At 34.2% G+C, this 26,490-nt stretch overlaps 2 protein-coding genes and 1 long non-coding RNA gene across 3 annotated transcripts; all 3 read right to left on the reverse strand.

Moving 5' to 3' along the window:
- Positions 1–2,494: 2,494 nt before the first annotated feature.
- LOC145618224 (uncharacterized) lies at positions 2,495–6,783 on the reverse strand. Its single transcript, XR_014107875.1, has 3 exons — positions 5,385–6,783; positions 4,258–5,300; positions 2,495–2,858 (listed from the first exon to the last, which is right to left on the reverse strand). It is a non-coding gene; the product is annotated as an uncharacterized LOC145618224 (long non-coding RNA).
- Positions 6,784–8,132: 1,349 nt separating this feature from the next.
- Positions 8,133–9,743, reverse strand: LOC145618076 (transcription termination factor MTEF18, mitochondrial-like). Its single transcript, XM_081672858.1, has 2 exons — positions 9,595–9,743; positions 8,133–9,494 (listed from the first exon to the last, which is right to left on the reverse strand). The coding sequence occupies exons 1-2, from the start codon at positions 9,660–9,662 to the stop codon at positions 8,498–8,500; spliced, it is 1,065 nt and encodes a 354-aa protein (XP_081528984.1). The 5' UTR covers positions 9,663–9,743; the 3' UTR covers positions 8,133–8,497.
- Positions 9,744–10,693: 950 nt separating this feature from the next.
- Positions 10,694–19,272, reverse strand: LOC145616501 (B3 domain-containing transcription repressor VAL2-like). Its single transcript, XM_081671234.1, has 12 exons — positions 19,082–19,272; positions 16,980–17,061; positions 16,785–16,886; positions 15,834–16,441; positions 15,613–15,709; positions 15,350–15,524; positions 15,090–15,166; positions 14,535–14,960; positions 14,178–14,227; positions 12,466–12,579; positions 12,277–12,344; positions 10,694–11,924 (listed from the first exon to the last, which is right to left on the reverse strand). The coding sequence occupies exons 1-12, from the start codon at positions 19,192–19,194 to the stop codon at positions 11,134–11,136; spliced, it is 2,703 nt and encodes a 900-aa protein (XP_081527360.1). The 5' UTR covers positions 19,195–19,272; the 3' UTR covers positions 10,694–11,133.
- Between the last annotated feature and the right edge of the window lie 7,218 nt (positions 19,273–26,490).

Here is a 26,490-nt window from a genome sequence, read left to right on the forward strand (position 1 = left end):
TTAATAATAATAATAATAATAATCGTCAAAAAAAAAAAAAAAATAAATAATAATAATAATAATAATAATAATAATAATAATAATAATAATAATAATAATAATAATAATAATAACAACAATAACAATAATAATTCATGTCCAATATTCAATTCAATGTTTTTAAAATAAAATATATATGCATAAAAAATATTAAAATATATAAAATTTGTTGACCATCAAGTTTCACGAGTAAAGGATTTTAATTGGAGTATAATTATTAATCATTTTGTAATAATTATGATGGACTGGTGAGATATGATTTGTCGGTTGGACTTAGGGATTATAACTTGTCATCAACTTCATAAAGATTTTAAGTAATACATCAATACATACATAACTAGCAACTAGCTAGTGGTCATTTTTAGAACTCCTCTAATCTCTCCCCTTCATATTCTTCATTTTTTTTGGCCAAAAATCTCATTCAATAATAATGGCCAAACATGCATACGTGACCTTCTTGGCGGGTGCCCAAGGTGGTTACGTGAAGGGGGTGGTAGGCGTAGTGAAGGGTCTAAGGAAGGTTAAGACAGCCTATCCGTCGTTGGTTGTGGCAGTGCTTCCTGACGTACCAGTGGAGGACCGCCAGTTGTTAATAGCTCAAGGTTGTGTTATTAGGGAGATTAAACCGCTCTACCCACCGGAGGGCGACAAGAATCATATGGACTTCGCTCGTGCCTACTTTGTCATCAACTATGCCAAGCTCCGTGTTTGGGAGGTAACACAAGTATACAACTATATACTACTGAGTAGTATAAAAGTTTATGTAACATGCGTGTCTTGGATATATATTTTTATGATGAATTCTAAACAATTATTTGATTAATTATTATCATAGAAATTGGCTTTACATTCAAATGATAGTTTACGAGTTGATCATGCTATTAATCTATAATGTGCACAATTTACATTATACTCAAGGAGGAAATACATAGAGGCTTATAGATATAAAGATTATCTTGGCTAAACATGATACAAAAAAGTTGTCTCACAATAATTAAGTTGTTACTTGTATATTTTTGAGTAGAAATTGAAGGTTTAGACCGTATTCTTTTTTATTCAAAATCCATCACTAGACTTAATTACTACGTGTACATGTAGCACCAAGCTGTACTGAATATATTTGTTATATGCAGTTTGAAGAGTATGAGAAGATGATATTCATAGATGCAGACATGCAAGTAAATGAGAACATTGACCACTTGTTTGATCTACCAAACGGGTATTTCTATTCAGTTTTGGACTGTTTTTGTGACCCTTCTTGGGGAATGACCCCTCAATTTAAGATTGGTTACTGCCAGCACTCTCCGGAGAAGGTTGAGTGGCCGACCTCCGAGCTCGGACCACCTCCTCCCCTCTACTTCAACTCCGGCTTCTTCGTCTTTGAGCCTAATGTTCTCACTTACCTTGACATGCTTAATACATTCCAAGAGACTCCTCCCACTTGCTTTGCTGAGCAGGTATTATTTCAAAAATAAAAAAAGGGCAGGTACATATTATTATTACTAGTATTATGATAATTTGGAATGAAAAATTATTACATGATGTAGGATTTCTTGAACAAATACTTGAGGGACAAGTTCAAACCACTACCAAAAGAGTACAACATGGTGATGCCCATGTTGTGGTGGCATCCAGACAAGGTGGAGTTGAGCAAGGTGAAGGTGATGCACTATTGCGCGACTGGGTCGAAGCCATGGAGGTACACCGGGAAGGAAGAAAACATGGACAGAGAAGACGTAAAAATGCTGGTGAACAAATGGTGGGATATCTATACTGACCCTTCTTTGGACAACATCAATTATTCCTCGGCTCAATTTCTCACTGAACCTGTTGTTGATTATCCAAGCAAGAAGTTTGTCTAAGGTCATTTCCTAGTGTTTAGTCAGTCACAAGGCAAAGATCCAAAAAGTAGAGCATACAATGAGGTATAAACTATGTATCATGTCAAGCTACAAAAGTATGTACTCTGTATGTTGAATACACAATATCAAAGATCAATCTTAAATACCATATCAAGTACTCGTATAGTTTAAATACCGTATCAAGTATAGTTTAATTACAAGTATATTATACGAAGTATAAATTAATTACGAGAAGATTAGATAAAGTAATGTGGACTAAAAAACTGGAAATTAAAAATACACTAAATATGCATGAGAACAAGTCGTAGTTTCAAAAACATAATTGAATGTCAATCACCAGCATTTCACCAAAAATCAAAGCTCAAAAACATCATTTAGCTATTGTAAAGACAATCTCCAGTACCTGTACCAGACATGGGACACTGTAACATGCCAAGCTATAAAGTATGTACCTGTATGTTGAATACACTATCCAAGATCAATCTTACATACTACGTATAAAGTATAGATTGATTACGAGTATATTATATGAAATATATTTCAATTATTAGTTGAAGATTAGAATAAGTGATGTGGGCTAGAAAATTGGAAAATAAAGATACACTAAATACGCCTGATTTAAATACAATCTCAAACGAGAATTGAATGTCAATCATCAGCATTTCACCTACAATTAAAGCTCAAAAGCTATTGCATGCTATGTCAATCTCCTATGTATGGGACGATGATTCACAAGCATCTATGAAGTTTGAAACATGCTGGCCATCCAACAACGCTTTGCTAATAACTTGGCAGCTTATATATACAAGTCAGCTAATTGCAACTATCAATGGGAACATACAGTAATACTCCATCAGAGAATAAAAAAGTTAAGTTGCACAATGCTCCAGTTCCAACAGCTGCTAGTTAGACTTCTGCCCGTCAAAGGACCATCTTCAGGGGAACAGCTCAGCACATCTGCAATGCACATTCATTTCAACAAGGAAATCAACACGAAATAGCTTGTACTTGCCTGAGAAGACTTTTCAGAGGTTCTGGAGACCATATGAACCAAAGATTCAGAGTGCAAAAGGTTCTTGTGAAATTTAACTAGTTGTAAAATAATAATGGGTAAAGACTCAAAATCATCCCTTGGGAAATCAAGATCTTTGAGCCTATTGTATACAAGAACTTTGACAAAAGAAAGCTACTCCAAATACATTACTGCAAAATAATCCTACTCATAAGACCCTGTATTACTTAGAGTGCAGTATTACTCATACGAGAAGGAGCAAACACGTGCATAAAGGAGGGCAATAATCCCTTATGTTCAAACTCCAACAATTTTATTAAACACAAGGCTTAATTACGCTAAACTAACCCACACAAAATTGTTACTCTGAAAAATTATACTACCACAGCACCTAAGGAACTGGAACTCTGCTGCAGAAACAATAAATTCTAGAACACCATACAGGAAGCTATAATATTGATCTTCTGCAATTTATAGGTGCTTTTGTGGGGTTAAATACTACTTGTATATCAGAAGATACATGCAAAGACGCATAGGCGTCAACACTAAAGCTAGCTTAAGACTGCACCATCATTAACGCATCGTCACATCCTCTTTAAAAAACCAAGTTTTTCAGAAAGCAGGTAAAGGGTAATTTGATATCACATAACCAAATGGTTAAAAACATCACTGGTGGTTTATTCTGACCAGCTTTCCCTCTACGCCATGATGAAGGCAAAGGTAACATCATGGTGAAGGTTTCTACTGAAAAGATAAATATATCTAGATCAAGGGAGGCAGCAAAAGCTTTACAGTTGGATGCATTTGCATGCACCTATTAATAACTAGCAATTTTAGCATGCACCTATTAACACCTAGTAATATCTAGACCAAGGTGTTGAATCTCCCTCACAGTCGTAAGAGAATCAATTTTCACAATAGAGTCCCTGGGAATTAATATTGTTCACAAGAGATGTTTTAATAAGGAAATGAGTTACACACTTACATATCCCTGTATCAACTATTAATAATTAGCGACAACTTTTCCTAAGAAACTGTCGTCGCGGTCAACAAAGTACAATAACCATCTTAAATAAATTCTAGCAATGTAATCAAGAAATCAGAGATTCACATAAAAACATGTATGTGAAACACCAAACACAATGAATCCCAAACATTTTAGTAAAGATCCAGGTATCTACCCCCCACCCCTTTTTTAAACAACTGAAATACATACAACTTAAGTTCGACTCATTGTTAAGCAGTAAAGATATGTCTTGCAATCAAACATTCCCACTACAAGAATATGATATTGAAAATATTGATGTTTTGATGAAAACTTTAAAGTTTAAAAACACCTAATACCTTATGCACTGACTTGAATCTAGCAGCATTAGAACGAATTCGATGACTCTTCAGATTTTGGCCTTTTTCTCTTCTTGCAACAAGCGATTCAACTATGGAGCCTGTAAGCTAAAAGCATAAACTTGATGGATTTCCTCAAAAGGCAAAATAAACTTTTTCAAGAAGTTAGCCTTAGTCAAGACGGAGGCACTAGAGAGAAGGTAAGGCTCTTTTAACAGCCCTTTCTCCTTCAAAACCTGTAAGACTCGGTGTCTTGGCAATAACCTCTTCTCTATGCTATAAGTCAAAAATGACGTCTGCATTGCTAGGTAATCCATAATCCAGCTAGTTTATCAGAGAATCCAATTTTAGCCTTTCCTCGTTTGATGTCAAGCACAACGGATGTCGCCTGATCAATCCCATGAAATCAGATTGAGTCCATTCAAAGCTCTATAAACTTCCCATTTATCGTAGATATTCTTATCACTACATGCAGCAACACATTGTATTCCATAAACAAACATTACAGAGTTTCGAGGAATCCCTAACTTTTCTTCAACCCTAATCAAGAAATTTCGAAACGAATTCGTCTCCATACAGTAAATTCTAGGCAGGTGAAAAATGTGTTTCTGGAGTTTTTCACCAGAAATTCCACAATAACTTTGCAACATACATTGGGAATCAAATATGTAGCAGCTTTACTAAAATTAACCCTATTCGATATTTTATCACCCGAACAACATTCTCATCACTACCCAGAACAGTTCTAAAAGCATGAATTGCAGGACCCAAATTTTGGCGCAATATTGAAAGATTTTTTTAAATAGCTTGAACAAGATCAGACCCAGATAAACCCAGATCATTAAGAAGCTTAATTTTGGGTTTTAGAGTTTGGCTAACCCTAGAAAGTAAAATCCGAGGTTCATGACATACAATTTTCCTAATATCAAATTGCTGAAAACCAATTTGCTTAAGAAATTGAATAACAGATTCAGCCTTTTCAACCCAACTGAAATCAGTAACCAGCTTCGCTCCACCAATTCTCCGCCGACTTGCGAGTGAGGCTGAAGTAGAGAGAGATTGGTGGTTGGAGAAACCCAGATTTTCAACCAAGAAATTCACAAATGAAGAAGACGAAGAAGTATTACCTCAGTTTGATGAAGAAGATGTTGAAATGCATCGAAAACAAGGCAAGAAGAAGTAGTTGTAGAGGCGTTGGAAGCCATTGGAGCTAAACCCAAAATTCATCATTTTCTTTAACTTCAAAATCAACTCATTTGAAATGTTAATTTGTCATTATGCACAAAACAGGTCATTTTCCATCTACAGGGGAGAAAATTAGAAAAAAAAAATATCTCACACAAAAACATCAGACAATAAGATAATAAACAAACAAGATAGAATATCAAGGAAGCAGATGCAGGCAGGAGATGACATGCAAGAGACATTTTACATACAAGTCAAAATGATGAGCAAACTTGTAGCCCAATAACTAGTTAGGGTTTGAGCAAAGAACATTTTTTTACCAGCAAAGGCTCAAAACCAAAATGAACTTTCACAAATTAACCTGCTAACACAAACAGAAAAGAAACTAAGAGCAATAGGAATTCATACCCTTGCTCAGATGTCGAAGATTTCCATGTTCTCTAGGGCCTGATTCCTTTGGAGCCCCAAAAATACTTGATGAGGGATGATAGAGTGTGCAGACAGCAGCACGAAACAAGCACCAGAATTTCTAGCTATAAGATCTCTGTCAACTTTTAGAATATTGCAAACCTAGGTATTCGTCCCTAACCGGCTGCTGGTTGATTTCCCCAATAATCCAGTGAATAGACATATCCCATGTGCAAGGGGTACGAGAATGGAGACTAAGTTACTGCAGTCAGACACTCAGAGTAAACCAAAATTCTAAGAAACCCCATTACTTGGCTCCAATTTAGGGCTTTGATGCAGTCCTTTGCCTCTGCTTCCTAGGCACTGTTGGAAATACTAAAACTGCCCAAGCATCATGCTCACTTCTCATGCCGTAGTCTGCAGTACACCCTGCACCACTCTTGTTTGTGCCTATTTTCCCATGAGTTATCAAACCTAATTATGCAATCTTTTTGTTCTGTAGAGCTCCCAAACACTACCTTACCACTTTTTCTTCATGCTTGTGTGTTGCCATATTTTTGGCGCAAAGGATACAACTTCTTCAGTATTTGTAAAAAAGTGTAAATTATCAATTTTTAACAAAAAGGAAAAGTACGTTAACCAAGCCTTAACCGTCATGATTTTTGCCTTGTAAATGTGTTAGGTACCAAGTATATACTTGTTGCACTAGCATTAAAAAATTTTATTATCACTTAGCTGACACAAATTCAAGTTTTGCTGTGATCATAATATACAATGATGAACATCAACATGAAAAAGTATTGTAATAAGCATACCAGGGAGATTGGAACGATGGAACAACGTAAAGCAGTCATCTACAAATTCAATGATAACACCGAAGGAAACACATAAGAAAAAATATGTCAAATCAAACAATCGAATAAAAAAGATAAGGACCAGATTTATATATATATATATATATATATATATATATATATATATATATATATATATATATATATATATATATATATATATATATATATATATATATATATATATAAAATATATAAATCATATCAAATAACGAAAGCCTACAAGACTATAATCAAAAGATTCAACCACGAGTCAATAAAGATCCAAGATCACATGCATGAGAAATCTGATTTGTGAATAAAGGGGAAGTCAGCTCGTCTGGTCAAACTAAGTCATGTAAAACAAACAAAGTCAATTGCATTAAAGGTGTTCCAAAGAAAGCCCTCAGACGGCCAAGTCAGGAAATGACATTTACAGTGTGTTTGGATAAAGATAGGGGAAAGAAAAGAAGGGGAGGGAGGAGAAGAGGAGGGGAGGGAAAGGGAAGGGAGGGAAGAATGGTGAGTTTTTCTTCCAAATCTCTCTATGGTTGGAGGGATTAATTTACTACAATTTAATCCCTTCATTTCTCTCCCCTCCAATTCCCTTCCTTCCTCATTTGTTATCCAAATGAGAGATACCTCATCTCTCCATTTCCCTTCTCTTCTTTTCCCTCCATTTCTTTCAATCCAAACACACCATTAGAAAGAGAAAATCTAGAGAAAGAGAAGAAACTACCCCTCAATGGTTTGGCAGATAAGTGTTAAAAGGAGTAAATGAATTGTTTGGGGATAAGGCGTTAATGAGCCATGTTTAAGGTTTCTCGGGATTTGGGCCCTGATCAACTTTTGAGAGCCCCGCTGTAGGGTTTACACTGTCGTATTCTGGTTATATCGCAGGTGTTGAATCTCCCTCACAATCGTAAGAGAATCATTTTTTAAAATAGAGTTGCTTGGAATTATATTTTAACACTGTTCACAAGACGATATACAGGACTTAAACTATCTTTCTGGAACTAAACTAGATTTTTTTTTTTTTTTTTTTTTTTTACATAATATAATATACACAGCGCAAGGTGCTTACAGCATCATTATGTAGAAGAAAAGCATAAAACATCAACTTGTCAGGTTTTTTGTTTTATCTAAGCAAATAATGATAAAAGTTAAACAGGAATTCAAAAGTTAAGTCCAACCACTGGAGAGTTAGAGAAAGAATGGAAACAATAAATGCTATGTTGAAATTAAGCTAATAGCAACTGTCATTAGATTTAACACATCATATTAGAACTACAATTTCAACTTTCAGTAAAATATGCTTCTATAAGAATAGTTTGGAAAAGAGTAACACATCCTTGTATCAACTATTAATAACTAACAACTTCCCCATTTACATTGTCATAACAGTCAACAAAGAAACAATCTATTAATAAAACTCAAGCATATATAACATTGATCAAGAAATCAGAGGTTCACATAAAAGGGACAACATGTATGCAAAACACTGAATACACTGAATTCCAAACCTTTTACAAATACATACAACTTAACCTCTAATCATGGTTAAGCAACAAAGTAATGCTCTTGAAATCAAACCTTCCCAACTAAAAACGTCCAACAATAAGTCAATAACAACCTTACTGGTTAGGGTTCGGTATGGTAAGGGCTATTTTTCGTGGTTGTTTCCAACATACATAAGTTATGAGTGTTACACGGACAAGGAAATGATATTTAGAGAATATTGATAGATGTTTTGATAGAAAATAAAAACCTACATTTAACAACGCCTAATACAGTAATACCTTATGCACTGACTTTCATCTAGCAGCATTAGATTTTACTCTTCCTGCAACGAGCGATTCAACTGTAGAGCCTGTTAGCTGAGCATAAACGTCATGGACTTCCTCAAAAGGAAAAACAAACCTTTTCAAGAACTTAGCCTCACTCAAGACAGAAGCACTAGAAAGAAGATGCTCTTTTATCAGGCCTTTCTCCTTCAAAACCTGTAAAACTCGGTGTCTTGGCCATAACCTCTTCTCTATGCTGTAAGTGAAAAACGACGCCTGGAATGCTAGGTAATACGGCTTATAACCCAGCTGGTTTATCAGAAAATCCAATTTTCCCTTAAGCCTTTCCTCTGTTGATGTCAAGCACAATGGATTTCGCCTGATCAATTCCATGACATCAGATTGAGTCCATCCAAAGCTCTTAAAAATTTCACATCTATCGTCTATACTCTGATCACTTAATGCAGAAACAATTTGTATTCCATAAAAAAACATGACAGATTTTGGAGGAATTCCCAACTTTTTTTCAACCCTAATCAAGATTTTTTGAAACAAATCTGTCTTCATACAGTAAACACTAGGCTGCCGAATAATGTGTTTCTGAATTTCTTCACCAGAAATTCCACTAAAACTTTGCAACATCTTAACATTCGGAATCAAACAATTAGCAGCTTTGTTAAATTGAATCCAATGCGATTTTTTTATTGCCCAAACAACATTCTCATCACTACCCAGAACAGTCCTAAAAGCCTGAATTGCAGGACCCAAACTTTGGCGCAATATTGAAGGATCTCTTACAATAACTTGAACAAGATCAGACCCAGATAAACCCAAATCATTAAGAACCTTAATTTTGGGTTTTAGGGTTTGGCTAACCTTAGAAAGTAAAATCCGAGGTTCACCACATACAAGTTTCCTAATATCAGATTGCTGAAAACCAATTTTCTTAAGGAATTGAATGACAGATTCAGCATTTTCAGCCCAATTGAAATTATTAACCAACTTCGCCCCACCATGTCTCCGCCGACTGGAGAGTGTAGCGGAAGTAGAGAGAGATTGGTGGTTAGAAAACCCCAGATTATCAACCAAGAAATTTGCAACTGAAGAAGATGAAGAAGCAGTATTACCTCCATTTGATGAAGAAGATGTTGAAATACGTCGAAAACCAGGCAAGAAGAAGTAGCTGTAGAGGCATCGGAAGCCATTGACAGTGCCATTAGAGCTGAACCCAAATTTCATCATTTTGTATAGTCAATTTTAGATGAACTCAACCTTCTTTTATTGGCCTGTAAGTCTGTAACTAGTTGGAATGCTGAATGCATGAATTCAGTAGATTAATTGAATTTTCCTGAGCTCAATATTCTTTCCCGTCTTTCGTCCCAAAATAAGAGGTCGGGTTAGCCGGATTGGATCAGGTTGGGTCGGGTATAATTTCAAACTTGGATTACGCTAAATTGTTGTATGTATATAGATGGAAATATAAGTCGATTATTTTATTAGGTCATGTCAAATTTTAATACCACTACGCATAGTATGAAAACACAATGTTGTAGTTAAAAAATAGTGGTTAAATGAGTCATCAACTATATATACTCCGTAATTCCGTATTGTGTTTAGTTTTATTAATGCGTACTTAAAGATAATTGGTGGTCAAGAACTCGGAATAGTATTGAACACCGTGTAAAATGAAATACGAGTAAAGGGAAAGAATGAGCCAAAAATGACGTCACGTCGTAGTTGGGAGGCAAGAAGGTGGTAACTTTTGATGTTTTTGAAAATAGAAGGTGGTAATTTTCAAAAAAAAATAAAAATAGGAGGTGGTAATTGCTAAAATGGACATAACAGAAGATGGTAACTGGTAATTGTCAAAATTTCTTTTTTTTTATTGAAGAAAGCTCGACGCGAAACATTTAGAGCATGTTCGGCACTAACTTTTGAATACATAGTAATTTTTAGCGGTTTACTATTGGGGTTAAACAAGTTGAGCTATGGTCGAGCTTGGGATAGTTCAAACGCGAAACATTTAGGACATGTTCAACACTTGCTTTTGAGTACATAACCGTTTCTAGCGGTTTGATCAAGTCAAGCCATTTTCAATTAAAAAAAATTAGAAAAGCATTATTTATGCACCATAATCACACAAGTTCCTACATCCTAATCTCGTGCATTTAAATATGATGGATAAAAGAGTTAATTATGTGTTTTGGGATTAAGCTTTACCTTTCTTAACCACCCTTACAAAAATAATTAATCAGAGAGTAGGAATACAATACATGACCAGGTAACAAGTATACATAGAAATATAGGATGATAGGAGGTTTGAATTTGATCATTTCCTTTGTGGATGCTGGATTTTAGATGATCGAAGCTAGCTTCTTTACACTCTTGAGCGGAAATTTGAAAGTAATGGATGTTGAAATAGGGTGCACAGCCAAAGTAATACCTTGATACTTCACATCCTTGTAGAATTTTCGTACGATTTGTACATCTAATTTGATGAGTTTGTGTGAGTTCAAACAATTCCTAAATCCCTGCTAATACTACATGTTACAAAAAAAAAACTTAGCCTAGATAATTATAGGCCATAAGCCAAGAAAAATGATATTACAACAATAAAAGAATTTGCTTTTCAAGGAAAAGTAAATTACAAGAAAAAAAAGAGGGTATCACAAATTATCACACTGTTGTTTATTTTCTGGTTCACATTTTCCATTACTAAGATTCACTTGTTCCGGAGGACTAAGAGGATGAACGTCGACGACTTTTCCCCCAATCTCTCCAACAGCTTGTCCTGTCAATGACGTAGAACTAGCTTGTTGCTCAGCTGTCAAGCTAGCAAGACCACTTTGCTTCATATACGCCTCCAGAGGAAAACTTGCTAATTGAAGGAGATTTGTCAAACTAGACTGAGAAGGCTTCAACTTTAAATCTTCATCACGCTGAGGGTGAAAATTCAGGTCGAGGCTCTTGCCACTTTCAGTTAACAAATTGATTTGATTTTGTCCTTGGCCATCATTAGTTTGAGCAGAACCCACTTGCAAGTCATCTTCAGTTTCGTGCTGATTCTCCGAGTAAGACCTGTTCTTTTCAGCATCAGCTTTAATATCTTTGCTAGGATTTTGCTGTTGATGATTTTTCAGAGCAATCTCAGCTTCCTGTTCAGATTGCCGTTTCTTTTTCCTCATCATAAGGGTCTTGAAACGGCGTTTAACTGTCATGCAAACGGTGCAAGTGCATGTTGATTTGTGCTTCCCTTTCCCACTAGGTGGTTGAATGCATACTATGCAAGAACAACCAGGGCGGTGCCTTGGATGTTTGGTGGTAGCTGCAACAGATGAAGTACCTGGATCATTAGTGTTATCTCCCAAAACTGCTGCAGTAGCTAGAGCATTGAGGCCAGAAGATTCCTGCTCCTGTGCCATTCGACTACCCATCACCATTCTTCTCTTCATCGAATCTACAGAAGAAAAATATGTCAAAGAAAAGTCCATCATCACATAAAATATTTTTTTTTTTGTTTTTTTTTTTTGATGTTTAAGCAGGTTCTTCTTGGTCTCTAAGTCATTGCACTATAATTTCCATCTACTTATGAAAAAACAAAAATTTATTTCATATAACAAAGAATAACAGGAACAATGACTCAGAACAACTGGGCAAGATACAAAGTAGAATAATATTATTAGAGGGGGGGTACCACCTAGTAACTTGATAAGATCTATCTTAAGAACAATTTCTTAAAAACAAGAACTCAGAACCAAAATGAACTTTCATAAACATGCTAATATATAGACAACAATAGCAGTCCATACCCTTATTCAGATGTCGAGAATTTTCAAGTTCTCTGGGGCCTAACTCCTCTGGAGCAGAGCAAAAACACCTACAACCACAATTGAAATGTGTTGTCATCTATAGGCTCGTACTTTTTGTACAAAGTATGTTGGCTGCTTGTTCCTAATTGTATGCATGACTATGAGTGTATGAATACATAAATTACCAACCTGCTCTGGTCCCAAGCATTATCTGCACATGTCCATTTAGGAGGAAGTAAAATGTCACCGGGCAATCTCCGCCATTTAGAGCAATTGTCACATTGAGCCCACTGCTCCACTACCCTGAATTATTTGTATATCAGGATAAAATCAATCAACAATGATGACGTACCATCGATGAATCATGAAACTTTCGTATCATCAATGGCTTAAATAAAAAACAAATGAGAGCCAAAAAAAAAGGTAGGTTATATTGGCAGGCATACCATCTTGAGCAATAAATACTATTATCAGTAAAATTACTACCCAAACCACACTTTAGCTAACAGCAAGCCCAAATATGTTTGTTGAGAGAGGATAGACTATGCAGACTGCAGAGCCAAATATATGATTCTCTGGCAAAAGATACAATCTGAATCTGTAATTTTGACTTTCATGGAAAATGAAACTGGACCCATTTCCACATAGATATAATTGAAACTGGACCCATTTCCACATAGATATAATTGTTACTGGACCCATTTCCACATAGACCCATTTCCAAAGAACCCTATATATTCAACATATGTAGTATAAAAGATGAAAATTAATTTTAAGTTAAATCAAGCCTTAGCATCATCACAATGGAGCCAGCGGGTTCTGAAGAAAAACTAGCAAACTTAACTGAAGCCTAAAATACTTATCAAAACTGAGAAGAGAAAACACCTGAACAAGCAAGGGAATACATCTTAAGAGACTAGAATCAATCAGTCAATCATTCAATCAAAGCCTTAATCCCATAAGTGGGGTTGGCTACATGGACCAAAAGTGATTATTCCATATAGTCATCCACGAAAATCTTCCTCTTCCATCCCTTACGATCAAATACCTCATCATCATGCAAATCCATATGCTTCATATCCTTCCTAACTCCTCCTAACCAAGTCAATCCCTCAAGAGACTAGAATAACTCAGGAAATTCCATTCAGTCCTTGAGGTAGGCCAGTAATATGCACCCTTGTTTTTCAACAGTATTTTACTTTGCTTCAAAAGTTATCTCATTGGCTATGATAACAATTTGACTTAACGATGTTATACATCCAGGATATTAGATTGCTGCCTTTTCTTTTCGGAATTTAAAACTTTTCTGTGCAACAAAGAAATTTGTATCTACAACTGATTTCACCAATTGAATATTTATCATATACAGTTGTAGATGATGTAAGAATGAATTTAGCTTCTTAGTTCTTACACACACAATATATATCCTAGAAGGTTGGATTAGTGACTATAAACGTTGCTTGAGTGAACCCCCTGGTTATTTTAGTGAATTACATGTAGAAGAGAGAGAGAACCTTGTATAGAAGTTACCCCCATCATCTCGAACTACTTGAAGGGAAAAAAATGGCAACAAAGGTCATCAGCTCATTACATTAAATTGAAATATTTTGCATATTTTATACCTTCTACAGTCTACCATACTCCCTCTGCTCTTCACACTGATTGTCCTAATATTGACCAACTGAACACTTTTGTAGGTTTCAAGTCAAACACCCTAAATGTTCATTTCATCTATACACAGAGGCGTTTCGGTTGTTCCTAATAATGCTTCTCCAAATACAAAGTTTTACGAGAAGTCCCACAAGCAGTTTCAGTTGGCAAAACAATATATTCATTATTCATGCTAAACAAATGGGACTAAAAAATCTAATATGTATGAAATAGAGTAATGAAATTTTTACCCAGATGGACGGGCTGTGAAAATACTGCTCTTCCCAAAAACTGGAGGTTCCTATAAGAAACACATGAACACGAGTATACTGAAGATTAATACAAATCCAATACCATTTACCCTGCTGATGGGAGGATCATTGAAACTAAAAATTTTAAAATAATAAAATTCTATATGTTCACCTTTTTTTTTCCTGAAAATAAATAATCTATGTTTAAATCTAGGAAACAAACAGGGAATTTCATTATAGACAATTTGTATTTTTGTAACAAATTTCTGCCAAAATGTCTATATAATGATAGAGATCTAACTATGTTGATCATAGAGTGACAGATAATCTTCAAAATGTAACTAATGCATCACTTACTTCATATTCTTCAATTTCATAATCCTCAATCACAACAACACTAGGCCTTGCACATTGTGGAGGCCGAAGCATACCCTGCACCTCCTCCCATGTCAATCTAAGTGCCAGAATATCTTGATTATCAATGAGCAACCTCTTACTCTTGGAGCCTATGTTGCGACTCTTTTTCCTTTCCAGCATCATCATTGAAGTGGATAACATTCCATCTTCTGTCCGTTCATTACACTTCTCACTGCTATGCCATGGGACATTCCCACCAGCAGAATCCAGTTGTCTTGACAAAGTATTTATATGAGTATCTGTGCTCCCCTTCATTGGCTGGAGAAGGCCAGAGCAACCACTCATTACAGGTAAATTCTCAATAACACCCGAAAAGAAAGATTCACTTGAAAGAGAGGCATTACGGATGGCAGGTGATGCAGCATCCTGCTTAGGTAAAAATTTGTTAATTAATATTAAATGATCAGATTAAGCATAAAAATTAACAATCCATTCTCCAAGGTAAATTGACACGCATGTCGTTACAGTGAAGGCCTGCCACATGCAGCAAACTACCTGAACAGAAGCAGAGTTTGATGCTTTCCGGAAGCCCATAACAAGTTTCCCTTCAGGATCCATACGGCTAAATGTTACTGCAAAAGAAGAGATGTTAACCTACTTATGGCTAATAAAGCAGTATCCATCTGGAAAATCAAGATACAGAACTGGCTGGGCTATGAGATCTTCACTAATTCTAGGAAAAACAAATAAAGAAAGGATATGAGCACATCAAAATAAAAATAAAAAATAAAAAAAAAACAGGAAATTAAGAATACCAGTATCACCAGCCTGCAATTGCATCGACTGTATACATGGAGTTACACCCTCTAAAACATACATCCTGCTGTTGTTATTTGGCCAAAATCTGAACTGAAACAACCATTCTTTTCCTTTCACGTCTTGAATTTTGATAGGCAGTCCCTCGGGTTGAGATATAGGAGGAAAATATGCCTGTGAAAACTCAAGTTATCACTACTAGTCTATAAAAAAGAACAAATATGCATAGTAGGCTGGCTAAAAGCCACCAAGGCAGACTTACTTCAGCGCATGCTTTAGGTAGAACCAAACGACCAATTCGACCTGCATCACTAGCACTCAAGACCTTTTCAAACAATGGAACAATTGTACAATTTGAACTTGTAACAAGTTAAGGAATGACTGTGTTGGCGGGGTGGAGGGGGGTTGTCAGAAATACTCAGATAATATAGTTAGTTGATTAAAAAAAAAAAAGCCAGAAACGAATAACATAACCATGGATACTCTCCAGTTATTTGCTGTAGCTCTTGGTCTGTAATCCTTGGCCAATAACGAGGAAGCAGCTGGTGTCGACCTCGACCCTCAACAGGAGGCCTTGCTACACGTATTTGTGGTATCACACTCGAAGTTGTGTCCGGCGCTGGAGAAAAAGCCACCTTTGGTGGTGTTGGCAAAAGATTTTGAGGTGCAAATCCTTGGTGGAATGTGTCAGACACCTTTCTCTGTTCCCTTTCATCAACGCTTGCGCTGGATGTAGCTTGTAGAGTTCCTGTAGGAACACCCAATGTGATATTCAGGTTTGGGTGAGCTACAGCTCCATAGTTATCTTTGGCTTGCATGCTACTGGTAGAAATGTCAGGTCTAGCCTTCTGAAAAATTCCCATGGCAGATTGAGTAAAGTTTGAGATCCATGTACTTCCAGTTTGAGCAGGAGAGAGCAAAACTTCCTCTTGTTTCAGTAATCCAAAAGCTAAATTTGAGTTGGGATTCTGCATCATGGATAGTTGAGTGCTCCCGTTATTTTCCTTATAATTGCCAAACTGTTTCAGGCAAGCATTACTTTCTGTCACATTGCAAGGTCCAGATCCTTCACATTTCCCAGAATTTAAGCTCTGAAAAAAAAGAAAAAAAAAAAAAAAAGTTATATTGATGATTTCATGCATTTTAATGACACCAGTGACATGGGATCACAAGATACCTAGAAGCGAAAAAGGCAAAAGTTATAATGAGTTGTGTATGCAGTATAGTTTCGCCATTAAAAAATTGAAACTGGTGAAAGTTCACAAAGCATAACAATAGAAGAACCATACCACTGTACCAGTAAACACCGCACAACAGTTACTTCTCCCATTATCCTATCTAAAAAATCCACCAGTGCTCCTTATTGATCATACTCTGTCTATAAATGAACAGCAGAAACAAAAATGGTGGCTAAGTGTAAGTAACTCAACTTACCAAACTAGGGCCTGAATTCCTTGCACAGCCAATGCACCTCACCCCACCACAATCAAGCAACTCTATCAAAGACAATGAAGCAATGCATCCACAGTGGAGTCGCTTCACAAATAAAGATTAGTCAGGCTCTTAGGAAACTAAAATCAAGCAAAAGAACATGTAGGCAGAGAAGGGTACATGGTACAATTAATTCACCTTGCTACATGTCACACACTCTCGCCAACCAGAATCATCTGTATGGTATTCTTCACAGTAAATTTGTCGCTGAAATGCAGATCTGCCAGTACCAAAAGTTCATTTATCCCAAGTAAAAAAAAAAAAAAAAAAAAAAGAAGAAGCGAAAAATCCCGTTAATGATGTACCCTAAGCATCTAAGGGTTGCATATAAAAGTTAAGCATACACTACAATTACCCCAAGGCATATATTCATAGAAACACAGAATCCAAGATCATAAAATGCTGATACAGCAACAGAACGTTGCTAAGAAGTTTAACCAGAACTGGTCACACATTATGGATGGGCCCTCATAAGAGCAGATTTTAGAGTAGTCGTTTAATATCTACTCAATAGACTAAACCATGGAAATTAGAAGTCATTTTTTCATGCTTAAACACTTGTCAAAGTTCTTAAGAAACAAGTGACTGCTCCACTTAAACAAGTTTTTTTATCCCCTGTCCTCACTCAGGCCCAAAATGAAGAGCAAGCAGCAACTACAAAATCAATGCCATGTTCAAGTTTAGTATAATTTCCAACCTTCTTAAGTTATTGAAAATTTGAAACAATATTAAATATATAAGCAATGTGTCAACTAACGTAATGCTCTGAAAAGCCAAAATACAGCTATAATCTTGTGGTGACTCTTAATTTTGGGTAATAAATATGTGGGGTGACTGAAAAATATTTGTCTGTCTATATTTTCAAAATAACATTTTCACAATTATGCATAGCAATGGAGACCATGGCAGACCATGGCACCATGCCACTATGCAGTGGAGACCCTCCTTAATGAAAGAGACTATACCCTTTACTTCAAGAAAAATCCTAATTTCTATACTAGGTTGATTAAAGAAGTTACGCTCGGCCTTGATCAAGTAATATGGACTGTAAATAGCCAAGCATCATTGTCATTTTCATTATAATTTGACTTTCCTATCAAACTCTACTGTACACTGTGTACAGTTCCTCATTGTATGCAGTTATGCACATTGTACAGCATAATTTTTAGCTTGGTCTATAATCTAATTGTAAATCTAACTCAACATATCATCCAGGCAAATATGTTAATGGTTAATGACAAAATAAACACAAGCAAAATCAAACTTGATTCGACATATATATTATCACATCTCTTTCCATTTACAACCCTGCACTTCAAATCGAACACAATAATTTGGAAGTAAGCAGAAAGGTGCATAATATAATCTCTAGTGAGCATGAATAAAAGAGCAATATATAAGCCAATCCATTACCAATGAGTATCACCACTTTGGCTTTTCAGATAATATGAACTAAAACAAACGGCTAAGTGAATTTCTTATGTCATAGCAATTATAATCTATTTGACTGTCCTTGGCTCCTTGCATATCAATTTATCAAATTAAGGGTCAATCAAAAACAACCTCTTTGTTTTCGCAGGGGTGGTAAGTCTAATACTTCATAGATTATAACCCCGCGCTCCATTTCCCCCACCAAAGAAAGGACTCTCTTTGGAGGCATTCAGATTACAGCAATGTCAAAACTCGTACACTTCACTAACCACTAAAGGTTCGGTCATAAGCAATATACTTAACTCAATCATCTTTCATTCAATTGCTAGTTTGCTACACCCGAGTCCCGACATACACAAAACACTTTAGCATTGCTTGTATGTTATCAGTAGCAAACTAGCAACTGATGCAATTAAAAGGATCATTTTCAATAAACTAGGAACTAACCATCTCTTTCGCCTCAAAAATAATGCATTTCTTTTCAACTAAGTACAATAATAATGCAATTAATAGATCAATTTTCGTACAATAAAATACAAAAACAACCAGAACCCCTATTTATAGACATACTTTATATGGACTAAATTTTCAATTCCTATATAAAATATTAAAAATTAAAACTTTATTAGAAAACATATAATTTGAACCGGAAATTAGCAGGTAAACACTTATCCACCCAAATTTATCATTTGCCATAATTGCCAACCATATATTATAAATCAATAATTCAAATATCATATGAATTGAACCAAATATATACGTAAAAATTGATAGCGAGAAATTTGAAATTGAAAATATTAACAAATTACCCGCATTTATCGCACAAATTAGCCAATTCGCCAGATCGCAAACTCCAACCAGTTTTCCATTCAGTAGACGACGTCGTACCACACAAAATATTCATACAAGTCTTCGAACCCATAATTTATTTTCTTTAAATTTTAATTTTTTTCACTCAAAACTCCAAAAAAAAAAAAAAAAAAAAAAAAAAAAAAAAACCCTGCAAATTTCATGTAAATAATCGAACGTCATAAACTTTACAAAAAAAAAATTTAAAAAAAAAAAATCATGTCTTTGAAGATTCAATCAACAAGTAGTCAGTTACTAACACAGTTAAATTAACAAATAATCAACGCAAAAAATTAAAAAGTTGAAAAAGAGCAAACCTTTAATTTACAGTCTTTAATTCATCTTCAAAAATTGAATTAAGCAGCTTTAATTATGGAGATTAATTAAAATAAAAAAGGAGAAATATTGGGGAAGAAAAAACGATTGGAGAAGCAGAGTAGCATGCAGAAGTACGAGTAGAAAATTGAGAAATTAATTAAGAGAGAAAAAAAAAATGAGGAGACAGGCAAAATAAAATGGGGGAGAAAATGAAATGAAATGAAACAGAAAAAATTGCATGCACGATGCTTCAAGTTACGGCCAACTCTTTTTCTCTCATTTTTTGGGGGCCGTTTTTTTTTTTGTGGTTTTAGAGGATTTTTTTTTTTTTTTTTTTTTTACGGTAAGGAGAAAGGCCTTGGTCGAACCTCAACCCTTAGTCCCTTACGGTTTTAAAAAATGTTTTTTTTTTTTTACGGTAAGGAGAAAGACCCTAGACGAACGTCAATCCTCACAGTTTTTTTTTAGTGCCTCTAGTGGGGATTGAACCTCCAACTTCAAGGTTGGAAGGTAAAATCCTTACCACTAGACCAAGCTTAGAAGATGTATTACTCGCAGTACTTTAGTGACAACAAATTCTTATACTGTATTTGGCTTCTCACCAAGTTTTCTTCGTTAGTGTTGTAGGGTTACTCGATCAATGTTACATGGGATAATTCATTAGTTTTACATGAGTAAGTTATTTGGTCAGTGTTTTTTTTTTTTTTTTTTTACGAGCAGTCTTACGTTGTGCATATCCACACACAAAAGACGTTGTCATCTAAAACCTTTGTTTTAAAATTGGAATTTTACACTATTCACATGTCATTATAGACTTAATAAACAAATTTGTCATAATGTCTACTTATATTAATGAAATTTTTCAAAATTTTTACTAATCTCTTACTAAAGATATTGATGGTCAAAGTGTCTCGACAAATGTACAAATCCAACTCTAACTAATAAAAAAACGGAGGGAGTAACATATATACTTTGTATGTCACTCTATCATTAGTGTAGATAACTAGTTATGGTTTAAGTATTTGAGGTATCTTAAACTTAAAATAAAATCTTCACGATTTTAACTTACAAAGTATGCTATTCTTTCTACATTCGTTTTTGTTAACTCGCTTATATTTTGTGCGATCTCCCAACATACATTCTTGACCGGTTATATCTTTAAACACGTTTAAGCAATATATATAACGATTACATACACAATGCATGAATACTTGTCTTACATACCTAGCTAGAAGTCATTAATCAAATAGTGATAGTTAAATTAAACATGTAAAAATTAAAAGTGATACATAATGTGAAAATATATAGAGTATAGTATTCTCGAGACACTCATATATACCACAAGTTTGTTTAAAGTTGGACTTAGATATTTACAATTTTACATACTTATGATCGTTGAACCTCTAAATATGTGATGAACACATGTAATTACTCTCATACTCAATTTAATTAAATTGTACTGTTTTTGGTTAATTTAAGTTGTCACACTTGAATTCATATGTAAAACTCCATAAAATGCACACTCTAGTTATGACACACTTGCCTTCATCTCTTTTCCTATTTTTTAGGTTGTATGCCATAACATCTTAGGTCTTTTTTTTGTCCTTAGCTTAGCGAAGTTGTTATAGTTTTAATAAATCGAGTATAGTCATATTGGTAAAAGGTTTCCTAAATAGTTAAATTTAAAATTCTAAACTTTAATAATAAATCGAGTATAATCATACACCAATTATAATCTATATTGAACTAAAAAATAATACTCCATAATCTTTCTTTTTTTTTTTTTTCTCATTTCTATTATGTTGTGCATATTTTCCGTGTTAAAATGTGACAAGAAACATAAAATATTTTCAACTTATATTATAAGCTAATACATGTATCTATTATTATCTAATATTCCTTGAGCATAATTATATAGTTGACCCTAGACAAATATTATAAAATCCGTATGAGATTTTGCAAGATATGATTGGAAGTTATTGATTAAGACTTATTTATTTAAAGTAAAAATCCACCAAGAAATTAAATAAAATAAATAATTAATGGCTAAGCAATCAAGTACTCCTACCTTGCTTTCTTCTCAAGTCGCACGCTGAAACTGAAAAATGAAACCACCAAACTGGTTTATTATCTTCAGAATATGATAATATGATATTGAATTATTCTATTATTTTTTTTATAATAGAAGTGTTTTTTAACTTTTTTTTATATTTAGACCTTAGAAAATAAAATAATAATGGGACACGTATATACAAAGATCCAATAACAGTACTAAAATATTGCGGCGCAATTATTCCATGGCACCTGATAGTGGGCCGGAGGCCCGGAGCAGCCCGTATATGATATGGACCTTGAGTCTTTTATTTTTTTATTTTTTTTTTTGTGCATAAGAAAAAATATAGACATGGCCACTTTCCAAGTAAACTTAAGCTTATAACAAGTAAATTGACTACTAAATTCCACAAAGTTTAGTGTCGTTATAGTTGAATTGTCAATTTAGGATCAAGAAACTTTTTTATCGAAAATTGATGATAAAGGTAAGTCCAGATAAATTCAGACATATATAAAATGATATGACTCTAGACAAGTATATATAATAGGTCATATTTTATAAAATATTAATTTGATTTGGAGAATTTAGACATTTAGTTTTGAGGAGGAATATGAGAGAGTTAAAGAAATACATATACAAAGCTAGCAAAAGCAAATTTGAGCTAAACAAAATTTGTCTAAATGGAAAGCAAAAAAAAATAATAAAAAAAAAACTTACAAAGTTAGTTTATCGTTTAAAAAAAACTCTTCTCTAACTATGTAAATCAATCAATGAAGAAACTAAAGAAGTTACACAATATAATGAATTAACAATGATACAAAATTTTATAGTAATGGGAATGAGACTATGGCAATGAAAATTAAAAATTATATCCAAATTAATGGATGATTTAAAATCAAATATGATAATGATGATCATATGCATTTTTCATGCACTCATGCTAATGAAGTGATGATGCCATCACCATGGAGGCATGATGAGAGAGAATATGCACGTTGAAATGAAGAACATGCATAATTTAAAGTGATTTTCACCCAAAAAAAATAAAATTAAAAATAAAATAAAGTGATGTCATGAGAATGAAGTGATGATGTTAGTAATTTAGTTGAGCGTGCATTGCGGGCCGGGTCAGTGGGCCACCAACATTCCTTACTAGTTATTGATGTGATGCATTTATATTCTTGTCTTGTAATTGTCTAAGTTTTGTGCTACCCAAATTGTCAATTTTGCAATTATTGTATTGATTAATTAGTCTACTAATATGGATTGTGACTTGTTACCCTCTTTTTAATTAGATGGATAAGGAATAAGATTAATGCATGGTTGGTAATTTGACATTAATGTTACTAATCCTACTTTGCATTATCCTAAAGATTTTGGAATTTGTGAATTAGTGATAAAGATTAGTGGTGTAGGGTAGAGGAGAGATCAATCTGAAGAAAAACTTGGTGAAAAAAAAAATAAAAAATTGCATGCATGATACATGATAAGTTAATGTTGGTGGAAAAATCGGAACACGAAGAACACTACTTTAGCCCACTTGTCTAAAACGTCACTTAGTCCATTTCATAACTCATATCCAATTATTTACAGTATAAACAATACATCACCTTCTTATTCCTTCCGTGGGATAACCTCCCACACATAGCATAATTATTGGAAATACTCCAACAGTTAGTACTCTGTAACTTATTATTAAAGGCCATTAGGGTTTTTTCTTTTATTTTTTTTTTAAGAGTAAGAGCGTATATGTATTTATTTATTTATTTGTGTTTTTTACCCACCAACTTGGACTTAGATTGTATGCCAACATTGACTTAAACCCATTATGCTCTTCCCGTCACTTTTCCTTATGATAACAAAAATACTCCCTCTATCCCTTATTTTTTGCCCCATTAGACTTTTTACGGTCTCCAAGACGCATCTTCAAATGAATATATCTCCATTTTTATACGTGTAAAAAATATAAAAAGTTTTTTTTTTAACATAAGCAGGAGAAATATATTGATTAAAAGGCTATAGCCTTGATATTTACATAAAGCATCCCATTAAGATTACAATTAAAACCATGGTTGATGCAAAAAGGGCCTAAACTATAGGCACCTAAAACATCCCAAATAAAGCTCATACACAGAGCAATATGTACAACAGCAAAAAACGCAAAAGCTTCCTGCCATCTAAAGGCTAACAGAACAGCAATATACAGACATAAGACTATCCCTAACCAAAAGTTATAGACATCCAACACTAAGAGAAGAAACTCCCCAATACTAATGATTAGTTGTTGCTGCTGCAACACGCTCCTTCTCTGCTTCATACAGGTCAGAGACACAGTCAGGCACCAAGTAGTGTGTCTTGTACCCAACCGCCATTTCTCTTCCAAACACCGCAAGTCTATGGGCTAATTCATTTCCTTCCCTTGGAACATGAGTCACCACAACCACCTCAAACTTTGATAAAACAGTAGCCACATCACATATTGCTGCAGCTAACTCATGGTGAGGGTTAGGCCCTGCTGTCATAAGCATATCTCGAAGCACCTTGGCATCAGTTTCCACAATTACTTTCTTGACCATTAAATCCTCAGCAATCATAGCCCATCATTCAGTGCATACAGCTCAGTGAGAAGGGGAGAAATAACATCATATTTGCATGAAAAGCCAACATACCAAGAGCCATCAGATCTCCTGATTACCCCTCCTCCAGAAGAGACAGCAGAATTGAGCCAAGCACCATCAGTGTTGATTTTAAAAAATCCTTCCTTAGGAGCTTCCCAAGCTGTGACTGAAGAGCTTGAACCAGAGCTTTTCCTCTTGTTATTGCCCTGAAGTAAAGAAACAGAAATTTAATAATCAAAATTAAATTTGGAGAAAAGAGAAACTGAACCAATTTGTTTATTTTCAAAAATTGTATTGTTTCTATGTGACCAGAGATGCCACAAAGCAATACCAAAAATTAATTTCCATTTTCTATCCAATCCCAAATTATAATTAAACCAAGTCTTCCAAGTCGAATTCTTGAAAATATTAAAATCAAAATTTTTTGGAAGATAGACTTTTGCAAAGATATCATTCCACAAGATAGAGGATGCAAAGCAATCTCTAAAGATATGCATATGAGTTTCTGATTCTATATATACTGCATCTCGAGCAAATAGGAGAGATAAGGGGCATATAACTGGATAAAGTCTCAGCCACAGGCAAAATCAAGTGAGCACAGTTCCATAAAAACATTTTATACTTAAAGGGAACTTGAATTTTCCATAAACTTTTCCAAGAATTTAAATTACTAGAAACTAAGCACTTCCCTTTCAGAAGAAAATGATAAGCTGATTTTATATTGAAAGTACCATCCTTGCTCAAAGTCCAGGTAATAAAATCCTCTAGATTTGCAAATCTTGACAAAGGGGTTGCCTTGATCATATTAAGAATTTGATGTGGGAGAAGAGATTCAATACATTTAAATACCCATATGCATATTATAAAAAGTTGATATTAACAAAATGTCACATGAATATTTTATTACTTATATTAATGAGAATTCATGGTCAAAGTTATAAAACTTTGACCCATATATTTGTTATGGGGCAAAAAATAAGAGATGAAGGGAGTAATTGTTTTATTGAGAACAAATAACAAACAAGAAATGAGGTTAATTATAAAAGACCCTTCTTTTCTAAATAACCAGATACTTTTTTCTTTTGTCAATAGACTTTCCATTTCACATTTCTATAGGTCAACCATATAATAAACTATATATTAACCATTGAGTCATTGATCTTTTCTTCTCCATTAATTTAAAAAGCGTTCTTAAACAAGTTTAGATGTCACGTGACACTATCCTTATTTAATTGAGTGTATATTCACGTGTTTAAAATACATGGATTGTACAAAATTCAAATCCGTCCTTGCCTTCAAGTTTTAAAGCTAAAGTATTAACCTCTAAGCTATTTCTCATATTCTCTCAAAAAAAAAAAAAAGAAGCTATTTCTCATATTATATGTCATTCTTTCAAAATTATACTTTGTACATAGATAAAAATTTGAATCGTGATAAATGTGATAACTCCACCTATCTATGATAGATGAGTAGCTTAAAAAATGCAATAACTTAGGGCATCGTTGGGCCTAAAAAACTAGTTTACTCTCTAAAATTAATGTTTTTTTTACTTGAATTTCATTTAATAGCTTTTATTTTGTCTTAGCTTATCAATCACTATATTATCTTATCAAAATTTATATTACGAATATATCTTATCAATTATTATCTTATGTTGTACTTGTTCTTTTTAGCCCCTATATTTGTTCTTTTAATTAATTTTTTTTTTTTTATTTATGCTTGTAAAAGCCCGAAGTCATACGCTTTAAGAAGGTGATAAAGTAGATGTATGAGTGAAGCGACATTATTATCAAATAATTTTAACACAACAAAGTTCAATATAAACTCAAGACTTTATCAAAATTACTACACTTAAGGGCATGTTCCGATTTACTGAAACAATTGAACTAAATGGGGCTGAACTAAAATTGGGATGGAACTGAATAGAGCTGAAATGATTTGTTTATGAGAGAAGAAAATTAGAAACTGAATTGAACTGTGATTAAGCTGAATACAACAGTCACTTAATAAGACGGGTTAAGCATCGAGATTGTAGAAAAAAGAAAAAATATTCTACTCCCCTCGTTAAAAACACCGTCCCCGTTTTAGCTTCTCTACAAAGGCGTGATTTTTTTTTATACCAAGTAGTATATTTTATTTTCAGTATCTATCTTTGTCTATTAGTCTTTCATGAGATAAAGAAGCTTTTACATTCTAGTAATATTTCTTGAGATAGGAGATTACTAGTACCCTATACCTTTCCAATTAAAATCAAAAGTCGGGTTAAGCAAGATAATCTCCAAGCACGTGGAGCAGTGGTCAGGTCTAGCCAACCTAAAAACACATCTACTCGAGTACTCGACAATGACACAAGTCATGACCCAAAACGCCCCTAAACCCT

This window comes from Chenopodium album, chromosome 26 (genome assembly GCF_948465745.1).
Source record: "Chenopodium album chromosome 26, dcCheAlbu1.1, whole genome shotgun sequence".
NCBI lineage: Eukaryota > Viridiplantae > Streptophyta > Magnoliopsida > Caryophyllales > Amaranthaceae > Chenopodium > Chenopodium album.

Coding starts and splice junctions, on each gene's coding strand:
- LOC145616501 (XM_081671234.1), bottom strand. CDS start 19,194: ATGGGTTCGAAGACTTGTATGAATATTTTGTGTGGTACGACGTCGTCT. Junction 16,442..16,784: donor GGAATTCAGGCCCTAGTTTG/GTAAGTTGAGTT, acceptor CTTTTTTTTCAG/AGCTTAAATTCTGGGAAATG. Junction 11,925..12,276: donor TTCTCGACATCTGAATAAGG/GTATGGACTGCT, acceptor TTTCTTCTGTAG/ATTCGATGAAGAGAAGAATG.
- LOC145618076 (XM_081672858.1), bottom strand. CDS start 9,662: ATGCCTCTACAGCTACTTCTTCTTGCCTGGTTTTCGACGTATTTCAAC. Junction 9,495..9,594: donor ATCTTCTTCATCAAATGGAG/GTAATACTGCTT, acceptor TACACTCTCCAG/TCGGCGGAGACATGGTGGGG.